This window comes from Mastomys coucha, chromosome X, assembly GCF_008632895.1.
Source record: "Mastomys coucha isolate ucsf_1 chromosome X, UCSF_Mcou_1, whole genome shotgun sequence".
Lineage (NCBI taxonomy): Eukaryota > Metazoa > Chordata > Mammalia > Rodentia > Muridae > Mastomys > Mastomys coucha.
In genome coordinates, this window is record NC_045030.1 from 60935228 (window position 1) to 60948129 (window position 12902).

The window sequence follows — 12902 nt, forward strand, 5'->3', positions numbered from 1 at the left end:
TGTGTAGAATGTACTGTTTATCTGTCAGGGTATGTAGAATGTACTGTTTATCTGTCAGGGTATGTAGAGTGTATCTGTTTATCTGTCAGGGTATGTAGAATAGGGCATGTAGAATGTACTGTTTATCTGTCAGGGTATGTAGAATAGGGTATGTAGAATGTACTGTTTATCTGTCAGGGTATGTAGAATGTACTGTTTATCTGTCAAGGTATGTAGAATGTACTGTTTACCCATCAGGGTGTGTAGAATGTACTGTTTACCCATCAGGGTATGTAGAATGTACTGTTTATCTGTCAGGGTATGTAGAATGTACTGTTTATCTGTCAGGGTGTGTAGAATGTACTGTTTATCTGTCAGGGTATGTAGAATGGGGTGTGTAGAATGTACTACTTACCTGTGAGGGTATATAGAATGTACTGTTTACCTGTCAGGGTATGTAGAATAGGGCATGTAGAATGTACTGTTTACCTGTCAGCTATGGAGCCCTAAGCAATGCAATCTTTACCTAGGCTAAACTTCAAAGTTTTCCCATCAGTCAATCCTCCTGTATCTACTGCTCCTCCTTTAGGTCACCATTTTCCTAGAGTTCTCACTCAGAAACAGGATTTGGAAGTGTTGAGCCTATCAAATCAACTCTAGACTAATTGCAGATTAGGTTTGTGTTTTCTCAGTCAATGTTCGTGGACTTTGGACCATGAGCTGTCTGGTTCCGAATAACCTTGAAGTCACAAGGCCTGCTGGGGTCCTAGAAACACTCTGGTGTAATTCTCAGTTCTTAGAACTTCAGCCTTCTCTTTACCATCTCTACGAAGTGCTCAGCCAGTTTTCCTTTAAATACCTCTCATGACAGACAGCTCATTAACTTCAAGACAAGAATCATCGAGCTCACACTATGGGAGGAAGATGGGAGTCAAGGCTCATGTTAGGGCAAGTGGAGGTACCACTTTAAACAGTGTAATTACAAAGTAAAATCTACTTTGCTCCCTGGCTAGTATGGTCAGTCTCATGGTTATGTCTACCAATTTCTGAGCTGTCTTTGATTAGCATCAAATTACTTCCATTTCAAAGAGCTCAATGTAAACATATCTGCCATGTAGAGAGAAGTCATTAATACAAGATTGTTTTTGAAATTTGACTTTAAAACCCCTTTCAATTAAAGTGAAGAGTGAAGCCACAAAAAAAAAAAAAAAAAAAAAAGCTCTGGGAGTCTGAGTGGGGGAAAGTTCACAAAAGTTGAGGCTAGGTGCAGGAAAGACAAACTTTGCTGATTTCACATTTTCATCTGGGCCAGGCCCCAACACCACTGCAACCATCTAGCCTAAAAGTATCTCGACTTCAATCATCACACACTAGTGTTTGAAAAGCCACCAAAGAGTCCTTTGTTTACTTGTCAGCTCGCAAACATTTTCCTGTTGCTGCATTGTCACGGTGCCCCTACCACAGCTCAAATGGAAAGTTGATCTGTGGGGCTCTCCATGCCTTAAGCCCTCACATGTGGCAACCAAGGTGAGCCTACAGTTAAATTAGTCAAGAGTAACAACACAAATGCCTTCTTGGGGTGAGGAATGTGAAGGAAAGACCCACCATGCATTAGGTTCCAGGACTGACAAGGAGCATAGGACTATCAGATCTGAAAGCACTAGTGTTTTCTTTCTCTGCCTGTTTAGAAGAGAGTGATGCAACAGATGGAGCGAGGTCTGTGAATGTGATTCTACTTTCTGTACTTCATTTAAGCCTCCGGTCCTTGATTGATCTCATACTTGCCAGGCCTTTGATTCAGTCTTCTTAAAATGGCGGCAACAGCCTTGATAATCTCTCAAGCTCCATAGAAGGAAGTCTGTGCTAGCTTCCTCAAGTATGTCCAGCATTCTTTCACGCTATAAGTAAAAGAAATCTTTCAGTGTCACATTTAATAGGCATTGTGGTGCATGCCTGCAATCAGCATTTGGAAGGTGGAGGCAGGAGGATCAAGAATTTCAGGCCATCCCCAGCTTCAAAACAAGTTCAAGATTAGCCTAGGCTTCGTGAGAACCTGTCTTAAAAGCACAAAACAATGTGCATGGAATTTTCGAAGAAAAAATAAAATAAAAATAAGAAACTAAGTGTTCTGAACACCATCACCAGCATTAGAAGAAGGTCTATCTCTGCTGAATGGTAATTAATCTAAATAAGTGTAGACCATACAGAATTACCACCCACCAAAACACATTCAAAGTCAAAGTGTGGATTTCTCTCCTATGATCATATTCAAGTCTTTTCTTAAGTGGTTTCAAACTAACCTTATTCTAAGAAATCTACGCCCTGCATTTTGCTTGATAATATTCCATATGCCAGTTTCAACGGTTGAATTATTACCCCATTCAGCATGATTTATCAATATCTGCCAAAAGGCAGGGAGGTCAGGGTCCTAGAAAGGGTCAGAGTCACAACCTCTGATGTGGGGAGGCACTGTAATGGAGATAATAAGGCCTGGATTTTGCTTCCAGAGTCTCCCCTGGGTTTTCTGGGCTGTCAGCTCATCTGTCAGAGCCAGGGATTCCCGATTGCTATGGTGGAATTAATGGCTGCATCTTAAGCTATATTATAATCCTCACCAGAAGCAGACAACCCAGTACTGAGAATTGCCAAATGAATGATATCTTTAAAACTCCTAAAACAAGTTTCGGTGAACTGATCTTTTGCAATGATTCTTCTTTTAGGATATTACGTTAAACAGAGAAGAGAAAAAAGAAAACAGCTTTGAAATGCAAAGAGGTAGGTTGCTATTTACCAATTTTGTTAAATGCTTTAAGAGTGAAAAGAAGCTTTAGATTGGGCACATGAGCTAGGGAACACTTAGCCCTGTGAATAAAATGGAAGGCATTTGTTAAACTACTACATTCTTAGGCCTCTGTAATACAGAAAGGCCTATTTTGAGTAGATATTGGATGAGGATATGTTCCTGTTAATACTGATGATAGTAAATATGAAAAAAAAAAACATCCAATACCTTTATCCAAAGGACCACACAATTTGACTCCAGCTTCAGAGGACCAAGTGATAAGAAAGTCATCATTTGGTAAAATTGGCTTTCATCTTTCAATGATAACTATTTCATGGGAGGACAGTACCTAGTGGGTCTTCTGGGATCAATGAATACAGAGTGGCTACATTCTAATCTTTATCTGTTTTTAAAGTGAGAGCATCCTTGACATCTGAGGGTCATGAAAGGACCTACCTTGATGGCTCTCAATTCCAGCACAGTCCTGAGAATATGAACGAAGGAATTACTGAACTTAGACATGCCCTGAGATAAGATATCTTATACTCAATAACACATCCTGGTCTGTCTTTGAATAGCTCTAATAATTATATAAAGGTCAATATCTACTCAAAATAGTCTTAGCTCCTAATTGTGTTCCTCGGAAATTTCCTGGAATGTCTATTTTTTGGGCACCTTTCTGGTTTTTTGTTTTTTGTTTTTTGTTTTTTGTTTTTGTGAATGTACTGAGCAAAGAATAATTACTTCTCTATATAGCAGCTGTCTCTACACTGGAGGCAGCAACCCTGGCCCCAAGTTTCCATTGAACTTATTCTTATTTAGGCTAAACATGCCCAGCACCTTCCACTGTTCCCTTTAGAATACTTTTCAGGCTTTTTCCTTTCTTAATTATTTCCCTTTCTGAACACTAGTCTCTCGAATTCCTTTTGGTCTACACCATCCCAAAACCAGTGATATCTGAAGTATCTTGAGTTGCAGAAACTATAACATCACAGATTTATTGAACACAGTGATACGGCTACACAAATCTAGTGCACACGGAGAAATGCATATGGAGAAAGATATAGATATTCTTTCTCCAGGGGAAGAGATTGCTCAGAACCGTCATAACCACTGGTTTGGATGCCAACTGTTCATCTGCTTCCCCTGAAGCTTTCAACCTCACAGTGACTTCAAGACAAGAGCAGTGATGCCATGGTGTCTGCTAATTTCAGTGAGATGTTGAGGAATCATACTTTAAAATGGATGTTTGTGTTCAGACAAATCAGAAAGTTGACTGAATAGAACTTTCAAGTCATGCAGGACAAAACATCTTTCATAATATAACTACAAAGTTTGCAGCAGCAGGCACATAGCTGGAAAGACAGTAACCATAGTTTCTACATTTAAGAGATGGGCACTTTTAATTTGGAAGCAAGGCTCTGGCATAAGAAACAGAGCTAGATTTGAAAGTCTGGACAGTCACTTGACCCAACCAGATATGGAAGCTGTTCTTAAAAGCAAGATTCAAGGCAGCTTAAATGAAGATCAATATTTTAGTCTATGTCTATCTACATTCAGTGGAATGAAGTATTGAACACCAATGAGGAAAAAGGCTCTATGGAAACAGCCAATTCAGTTTTTGAGGTACTAGAAACAACCTTTTCTTTCAGTGGGAAGGACTCCAGACCAGCTATCCTTCCTTTAACATAAACTACTCTAGCACAATCGCTATTATGCAGTTACAGAACTCGACCCTTTAACTCCATGAGCTGTTGTATATTTTTTTTGGCCTGACAGTTTGCTTTTGGTTTCACTTCAGGTGATGAGGATCCTCAAATTGCAGCTCATGTTGTAAGTGAAGCCAGCAGTCATGCAGCATCTGGTAAGTCCCGCACTATCAGAGTGAATGCCACCCAAGTGTGTGAGCATGTGTGTGTGTGTGTGAGCGTGCGTGTGTGAGTGTCTGTGTGTTTGTGTGTGTGTGTGTGTGTGTGTGTGTCAGGGTACTCCAAAGCCATGCAGCCTAATCATTAGGCACTTTTGTTCCTCCAGGGGCCAATTAACCAACCTACCCCTATAACTCTTCATACACTGTCCTTTGTTATCAGAGTCAGCGCAGACACACAGATGGACTTAGAGGGACAAAAGGAGGTGGGAAACAGCCCCTATGTTCTCATTATGCTTTTTCTCAGTGGCTGATTCTAAATGATGAATGAGTAGGTGGAGGAACTATTATTTTGCAAGCATAAAAAGAGATGGCAGGTAGTGACCTCCTCGCTGGGAACATCTCTCCTTCTACAACCTCTTCACTGTGTATAAATGGGCCTCAGGAGGTCTTTTTTTGTCATCTGTCAATCCATGTATGATTAACCCCAGGCTCAGTGGGGCTGACCTCAGGGAAATTAAAGGTAAAAATCATTTTGTAAAGATCAATAGGCGCTGAGATGTTAGCTTTTTTCAATGAAGTAACAACAGATGGCATACTGTGGTCTTTTCAACACTAATGCTTTTATTTCCAAATGTATTCTACCATCATCCAGCCCTTATTTTTTCCCCAAATTTCTACCCTGTAATAGCTAGTACTGTAAAATGAATCACACCTCTAGATGGATGGAAACATGTCTCTATGCGAGCGTGAAATTCCCCATGTACATAAAGGCACAAGAATGGGATCAGCCTTACAAAGCTTCAACAGAGAGCTTTACAGTGGACTTCTAAATCATGTGTGTGCATGTGTGCATGTGCACGTGCACATGCCTATGAGTGTGTGTGTGTATGTGTGTGTGTGTGTGTGTGTGTGTGTGTGTGTGTATGTAAGAGACAAAGCCACAGAGAAACAAAGGAAGATAGTGTGTTGTGTAGTTTTTGAGGTGGCTTGAGCTCCTCAGTGACTGTAACACAAAAGCACATGCATGTTATTGTGGCTCATGGTATATAATTAAGAGTACTGGTTAGGGAGTCTGTGAGCACCAGGGTTTAAAGCTAAGAACAGCTTCAATCCCATTCATGCCGTGGCAGTTTTCTTTCTCATCTACTTTACAGCGTAGTTTTGAATATCAAATCAACTAGTGTGGAAGAAGGGGATATTATTAAGCTATGTGATACTTGAGCAATGTGCCAGGACTTAGCTTCCTTCATTGTGATATCGAGGGAGTAGTGGTCTAATGTTCTTCATGGATACCAGTTGTTATTTTAATATTTATTACTTTTGTCATATACTCTTCTCTCAAAAATATGCTTATGGGAAAATACCACAATATTGCTGTGACAGAGAAGTCATTCACATATTACTTTTGCATTAGATTACAGCAACAGAGAAACCTCCTCGGATTGCCTTTCACTGGTCTTTGTCCACCTGTACCCAAATCTTTTGGTCCTTGGGTATATTTAGGAGAATTTTGAATTTTTCAAAAAACATAGAACTGGTACTCCCTGCCTGTGAAATATGTCATAGTATATATCACAGGAAATCTGTACAGGACAACATAGGGAAGATAGTACAGTACACTGCCACCCTAAATTTCTCATTCCTTTCTGGACATAATGCTACAAACTTGACCTACATCCCCTAGTAAGAACCAAAATGAAATAAGGAATTAACAAAGTGGCACATGATCTCAGTGCTAGGGAGGAAGCAAAAACGGTTATATGTTTAAGGTTATCCAAAACTACAAAGTGAATTCCAGGCCAACCTGGGTTCCATGAAATCTTGTCTTTCCCCAAAAGGGGACAAATTCAGTAGACAGAGGCAGGTAGATCTCTGTGAGTCCCAAAGCCAGCCTGGTCTGCATAGCAAGTTGCAGGCCAGCCAAGGATATCTAGTGAGATCCTGTCTCAGAAAAGAAACCAGAAGTGTAAGTGGGTAATCTATTTATTAAACAGAAGAGAATCTGGTCTTTTTTTCTGAATCAAATGGTTCAAAAGTGACAACATCACAAAGCAAACATCCTTTATAGAGAATTTGGGGTGCAATGTATCAGGTGCAATAAAATGCCTTCCTGTGCAAAAAGAGGAGTCTTAATCAATAGTACATGTAAGACCATCAAATAAAATACCTCAAGAAAGCATATATATCAATTCTTTTACTTCTCCCTGCCTCCCACCCCTCACCCCCATCAAATCTAGCTGTGGAAGCTGAGATTTGAAATTGGGTGCACACACCACTTTGAACCCACTCAACAACTCGGCAGAGAAAAGGGCACATTGTTGGTGGGGACTCTGCCCTAGCCGCAAGAATATGGGTACTTTCAAGTTGGTGGCACCCACTACAATGGGAGATCAAAACACAGTTAAGTGAACACATGATTTATTTTCATACTTCCTTGCCTATTTTAGGCTTGGTCGTGGGAGGCAGATCAGGTTTGCAACAGCATGAGGTAGAAGGAAGAAGTGGGGTCTTGACTCTGAGGTGACACTCATCTAGGTAAAGTGACAACTTTCTAGCTTTGTAACACTCACGATGAGCTAAATATTCACACTCTCATTAGCAAGAATTTTATGACATTCATAAATCTCAAGTCATTTGCACTTCATTTTAAAACCATTATTTCTTTATTCCCTCATTTATGTTTGAGTGTGCCTATCTATGTGAATGTACACATATGTGAAGGGTAGTGGGTATACACAAAGCTCAGATGAAGGTGTCCTTCTCTTAACACTCTCTACATAGTCTCCTGGACTCTGGATTTTCCTTGAAGCTGGGACTCACGTCTACTCACATAGATTGGGTACCAGCATGTCTCAGTGACCTCCTTTATGCCTGACCACCCCAGTTCCTTTTGTGTTGTTATTGTTGTTTTGAGACAGGATCTCACTTAGCTCTGATGGGTCTCAAAGGCAATATGTGGCCAAGGATGATATTAATCTTGCACTCAAGGTTCTCCTGCCTCAATGTTGCCTGGGTACACACCACCAGGCCTGACTGACCATTTGCACTTTCTTAAATTCAAGGGCAAATTGGTTTGGAGAACTCAAAAGGGAGGAGAAACTTTGCTCTTACCTGCTACTTTATTTAACCTTTTCAGGTCTCTGAAACATGCTGTCATACTGTCCCTGTTCTGTTGCCTCAGAATTAGTGTCAGGTTCCAACCTGAGGAGATCAAGTGACGCCCTGAGGTTTGAAGAAAGCCTAGATTGGAAGCGGACACTAACTCTGAATGCCATATAAACTTGCTATCTGTAATCCCGTGTGCCTCCGAGGGCCATAAAATGTGTTGAGAATTAATTCTCACCCGAAGTCATCATCCAACCTTAAACCTTATTTCCTGTTAGAATATATACAATGCTGTGCTTACACTCACCAGAGATTCCTTCTCTTTCTTACAGTTCTACAGTGGGCCAAGAAAGGATATTATACCATGAAAAGCAACTTGGTAATGCTCGAAAATGGGAAACAGCTGACAGTTAAAAGAGAAGGACTCTACTATGTGTACACCCAAGTCACCTTCTGCTCTAATCGGGAACCTTCGAGTCCCCGTCCATTCATCGTAAGCCTCTGTCTGAAGCCCAGCAGTGGATCTGAGAGAATCTTACTCAAGGCGGCAAATACCCACAGTTCCTCCAAGCATTGCGAGCAGCAGTCCGTTCACTTGGGCGGTGTATTTGAATTACAAGCAGGTGCTTCTGTGTTTGTCAACGTGACTGAAGCAAGTCAAGTGATCCACGGAGTTGGCTTCTCATCTTTTGGCTTACTCAAACTCTGAACAGTGCGCTGTCCTAGGCTGCAGCGGGGTCAATGCTGACAGTCTCCCTATACAGCAAATCAGTTAGGACCTGCCCTGTGTTGAACTGTCTATTTATAACCCTAGGACCCTCCTCATGGAGAACTATTTATTATGTACCCCCAAGGCACATAGAGCTAGAATAAGAGAATTACAGGGCAGGCAAAATCCTAACAGACCCTGCTCCCTAAGAACTTACAATCTGAAACAGAAACTCCACTGATTCAGACAACCAGAGAGCCCTAGGAAAAGACAAAGCCATAGTGCACAGATGACAGAGCTCTGATGAAACAGCAGATAACTAACCGAGCTCTGTTTTCTTGTTTTATGGGTGTGTTGTTCAATGGACAGTGTACTTAACTTACCAAGAAAGATGCAGAAGGGTAATTGTGAGCCTTAGCTCACCATCTGTTATGGTTGACTTGGGGTCCCTGTGGCCCTAGTAGGCTAAGTTCTAAAGTCTCCCACGGAGAATTGAGAAACTCTGCCTCCACCTTTCCCCCAAAACCCTAACACTCAGTATTTCAATGTCTCTACTCTCTCCCCTCCTCCTCCCTCCCTGCCTCCCACCTCTCTCTCTCTTTCTCTCTCTCTTTCACACACACACACACACACACACACACACACACACACACACACACACACACATAAAAACACACACACAGAGTCAGGCTGTTGTTGGCTGGTTCTCTTATTATCTACCCTGTATCTGTCTACAGCACTGTCAGGACTATATAGACAGCAGCTCCTGGCCTGCCCATTCCTCCTGATGGAATGACTGTATTTAAAGGAATCTGTTATAGTTCCCTGAAATCTCCATTGTTTCCATAGTGAACTTAATGATTATGCTATTATTTATTTTTTGATTAATAAAGATCCTCTAACATTATTGTTGTTGCATAGCTTGCATCCAGGTTGTGGGAAGGAAGAAGAAGTATTTGGAAGGAATTTTGCCAACTCTTTTTTGGGGGAGGCTGTTACCATAAACTTACTTTTCAAGCTGAGCATACAGCAAGTTACGTCAGTAATAGCATATTCTCTGCGAGCTTGGCGTGGCCTTTGATAGATGACACAGAAGCCTGCTCAGTGAAAAGCAGTCTCATTCTCTGTGTCCACCTTGCTCTGGAAAGGTAGAAGGGACTGGAGAGAAAGCCCTAAATGAGAGCTGTCTAGGTGGCTGCGCTCTAAACAAGAAGAAAACAGAGTTGGAACATACTCAGGGGGATTTTTGGCTCCGAGCCTTCCACTGAAGCCGGGGGGGGGGGGGGGTGGTCATTTCTTGCCACCTCCAACTGTGATGTAAGAAATGATGATGTAAGAAACTCAAGAATTTCACTGGTAGAATGTTTTGCTAAAAAGAAGCACATTCATCCAAAAAATACTAATGTAGAAATAAAAAGGAGGAGGAGAAAGTGTCTTTCTTCCTGTCCTTGCTCTTCATTCCTATGGATAACACAGCTGTTTCTTGACTAGAGCTCCTGTAACATGAAGACTCACTGAAAAGCTGAAATCTGTATAAGCCTGTGTGTCTGCACACACTCCCCATGCCTTTGGCATGAGCAAGAGTGATGTTTGTGGATTTATTCTCAGTAGAAATATGTGCGCCATGCCTTTGTGCCCTCCGGGAAAAAATATACTTCTACAATTTTAACTCCTGATGGGGTTAGGGTGGCTCAGCTTTTCTAGCAAGTGTGAGGCTCTGGGGACCATGCCCAGAACTGCAAAGGGGGAAAAAAGCATCAACGACAAAACTCTACTTAGGCTGCTTAAGGGGAGTGAGGCAGCAACCATGGCAACAGAGTAGATTGTGGCCATGATGCTCTTACAGTGTGGGCCGTCCTTAGGAAGGCCAAAATCCTAGGCCTTCTTGAAGGACAGCATTAGCACAGTCAAAAGAGAGGGCAACAACATATGCATCATAATTCTTTCTTCCTCACCACAACTGATGCCCATGTTGTGGCATAATCTTTCTTATACAGTTTGTCTGAGTTAGTGAGAACAGGATGGGTGTGAGACATCACTAGTTTAGTAATGTGTCACCCAGAGAGACAGATTTTATTTTACCTTTTATACCCTTTTAAAAATATAATACCATTGCTTTCCCCCTTCACTTTCTTGCCTACAGACATGCCCAAGGCCCCTCCCTCCATCCCCTTCCATGTCTCTCGACTCTCAAATTAATGGTAGTCTCTTTTTCTTTAATTATTAGTATTGCATATATACATATGCATAAATGCATAAATATAACCCACTGAGTCTATTTTGTTGCTTACATGTGTGCCAGACATATTTTTTTTTAAAAAAAAATCTTAATACGGTCACGTTTTCTTTTCTTCTTTCTTCCTTTCTTTCTTTCTTTCTTTCTTTCTTTCTTTCTTTCTTTCTTTCTTTCTTTCTTTCTTTCTTTCTTTCTTTTTCGAGACAGGGTTTCTCTGTGTAGCCCTGGCTGTCCTGGAACTCACTCTGTAGACCAGGCTGGCCTCAAACTCAGAAATCCACCTGCCTCTGGCCCCCAAGTAAAGGCGTTTGCCACCACTGCCTGGCATGTTTTCTTGATTTAAACACTGCCCCCCCTGTTTCAGCTTACATTCTTGTTCCTTAGGAGCCATTCACTTCCAAATTAGTTCTACTTCTAGTTAGGAATTTGTTCAAGATAGCTGTATTTAGCTGGGTGTGGTGGTGTGCACCCAAGATACCAACATAGCTTCGGAGAGATGAGAGAGAGTTGCAGCAAATTCAAGGTCAGCCTGTTTCACCTAGTGAGAGCCAGGCTAGCCAGGCCTGCAGACTGAAATTCTTTAAATTAATTAATTAGTTAAATGATTGTAAACAGAAGTAATAATGGTGATATCAAACGCTGCCTTTCTGAGGCTACCTTCTCCCCTCCTATAATTTCTATTGCCCTCTAGAACCTCTTCCCACAGTTCCATGCTAGACCTTTTTCTCTTTATGGATCTTGCACTCCAAGCAGCCAAGCCCAGAGCCTGTCACCTTGTTTCCTCACAAGGTCCCCTTGCTAGTTCAAAAGTCTCTAAATCCAACTCTTCACTATCTCCTTCTGTCCTATATTCCCTAGGATCTCTCTACAAAAGTCACAGTTTTAATAATCACTTTCAAGTAACTGATGAAATACTTTTGAGGTAGGGGGTGTTTGGTGTTTGATTTGTCTATTTTGGCTTTTTTTCTTTTTTGAAAGGGCCCAGGCTGGCCTAGACCTATGTGTTCTTTGCAAGGCTTGAATCCATGATGATCTTCCTGCTTCCAATTCTCATCCTCCTAGGACGGCAGGAGTGAGTCACTCTGGTATTAGTTTGGGTTTTTATCTGTCCTCTAAAAGTCTTCTCTCTACCTCTCAGCCCTTGGATCCAACACATGCAGATGGAACTTTGGGTCTTGCTGCCCTAGTGACAATATCTTCTGTCAGTGCTGCTCATTCCACCAATTGCCATCTTCCTCTATCCCATTTACCAAAGCAGAAACCTGCCTGGACCAAGGATCCTCTTGCCTTCCGCTCCCACATGCTGGAATTAGAAGCCTATGCACCATGCCTGCTTTGCCCAGTACTAGGGCATTAAACCCAAGGCTTTGTGCATGCTAGGAAAGCTGTGTGCCAGCTGAGCCCCAGCCCATAGCCCATAGTGCTGACTTGATAATCATGTTATTTCTACATTCCATGGAAAGGTGAGGGAGGAAGAATTGAAATACACACTCACTCTTGTTTTGTTTCTAAACAAAGAGAAAATGACAAGGTACAAAATTTTGCAGTCATTGCTGTTTGATAGAAAACAAGGAACCACAAAATGCAAATGTCCGCTGTGTCATGCTTTCAGAATATGAGTACCCCCACTTAAACGGAAGCAGTAGTGCCCTCCTGGGCTTCCAGTGGGAATGTATTTTGTGGTGTAGTCAATCATTGCCACAAGACCAGATCCTCTGTATGATTGCTGTTCTGTTCCTCTTGTAGGATTGTGGTTAGCTCTGGAGCTAGTCAGGTAGAATTTTAGTCCAGGCTTCACAATTTATCATTTTTATAACCCAGAACAAAGTTGCCTTTGTGTTTTGACAGGGCCCAGGCTGGACTAGACCTATGTGAGCCTTGCCGGACTCAAATCTATGGTGATCTTCCTGCCTTCAATTCTCATAGTGAGGATATTATCTTTTGTACAGTTGATGGGGTTGGTGAGGGTCAGCAGAAAGTCCCAGTAGACTGCTCTCTCAGGCTCATCACCAAATAAAGCACACTGTAGAACCCAGAACAGTGGTCTGCATTCAGCACTTCAGTTGGGTGAGGGAAGGGGGCATCTTAAAGTTGTAGAAACTTTGATATTCCAGGATCCTACTTGGCAGCTCTGACATCCTGATAGCCCTTACAGGCTCACAGCCATCCATCGAACTGAGCACAGGGTCCTCAGTGAAGGAGTTAGAGAAAGGACCAATGG

The 12902-nt window shown here is 41.8% G+C and overlaps 1 protein-coding gene across 1 annotated transcript in view; it reads left to right on the top strand.

Annotated features, from left to right (window-relative positions):
* Nucleotides 1-9228, top strand: part of Cd40lg (CD40 ligand) — a 14685-nt gene extending 5457 nt beyond the window's left edge. Inside the window, exons 3-5 of the mRNA XM_031373807.1 lie at nt 2700-2754; nt 4563-4625; nt 8069-9228. Of these exons, the coding sequence (XP_031229667.1) occupies nt 2700-2754; nt 4563-4625; nt 8069-8445 (495 nt within the window). The 3' untranslated portion in view covers nt 8446-9228. The remainder of the gene's footprint in view (nt 1-2699; nt 2755-4562; nt 4626-8068) is intronic.
* Nucleotides 9229-12902: the final 3674 nt, after the last annotated feature.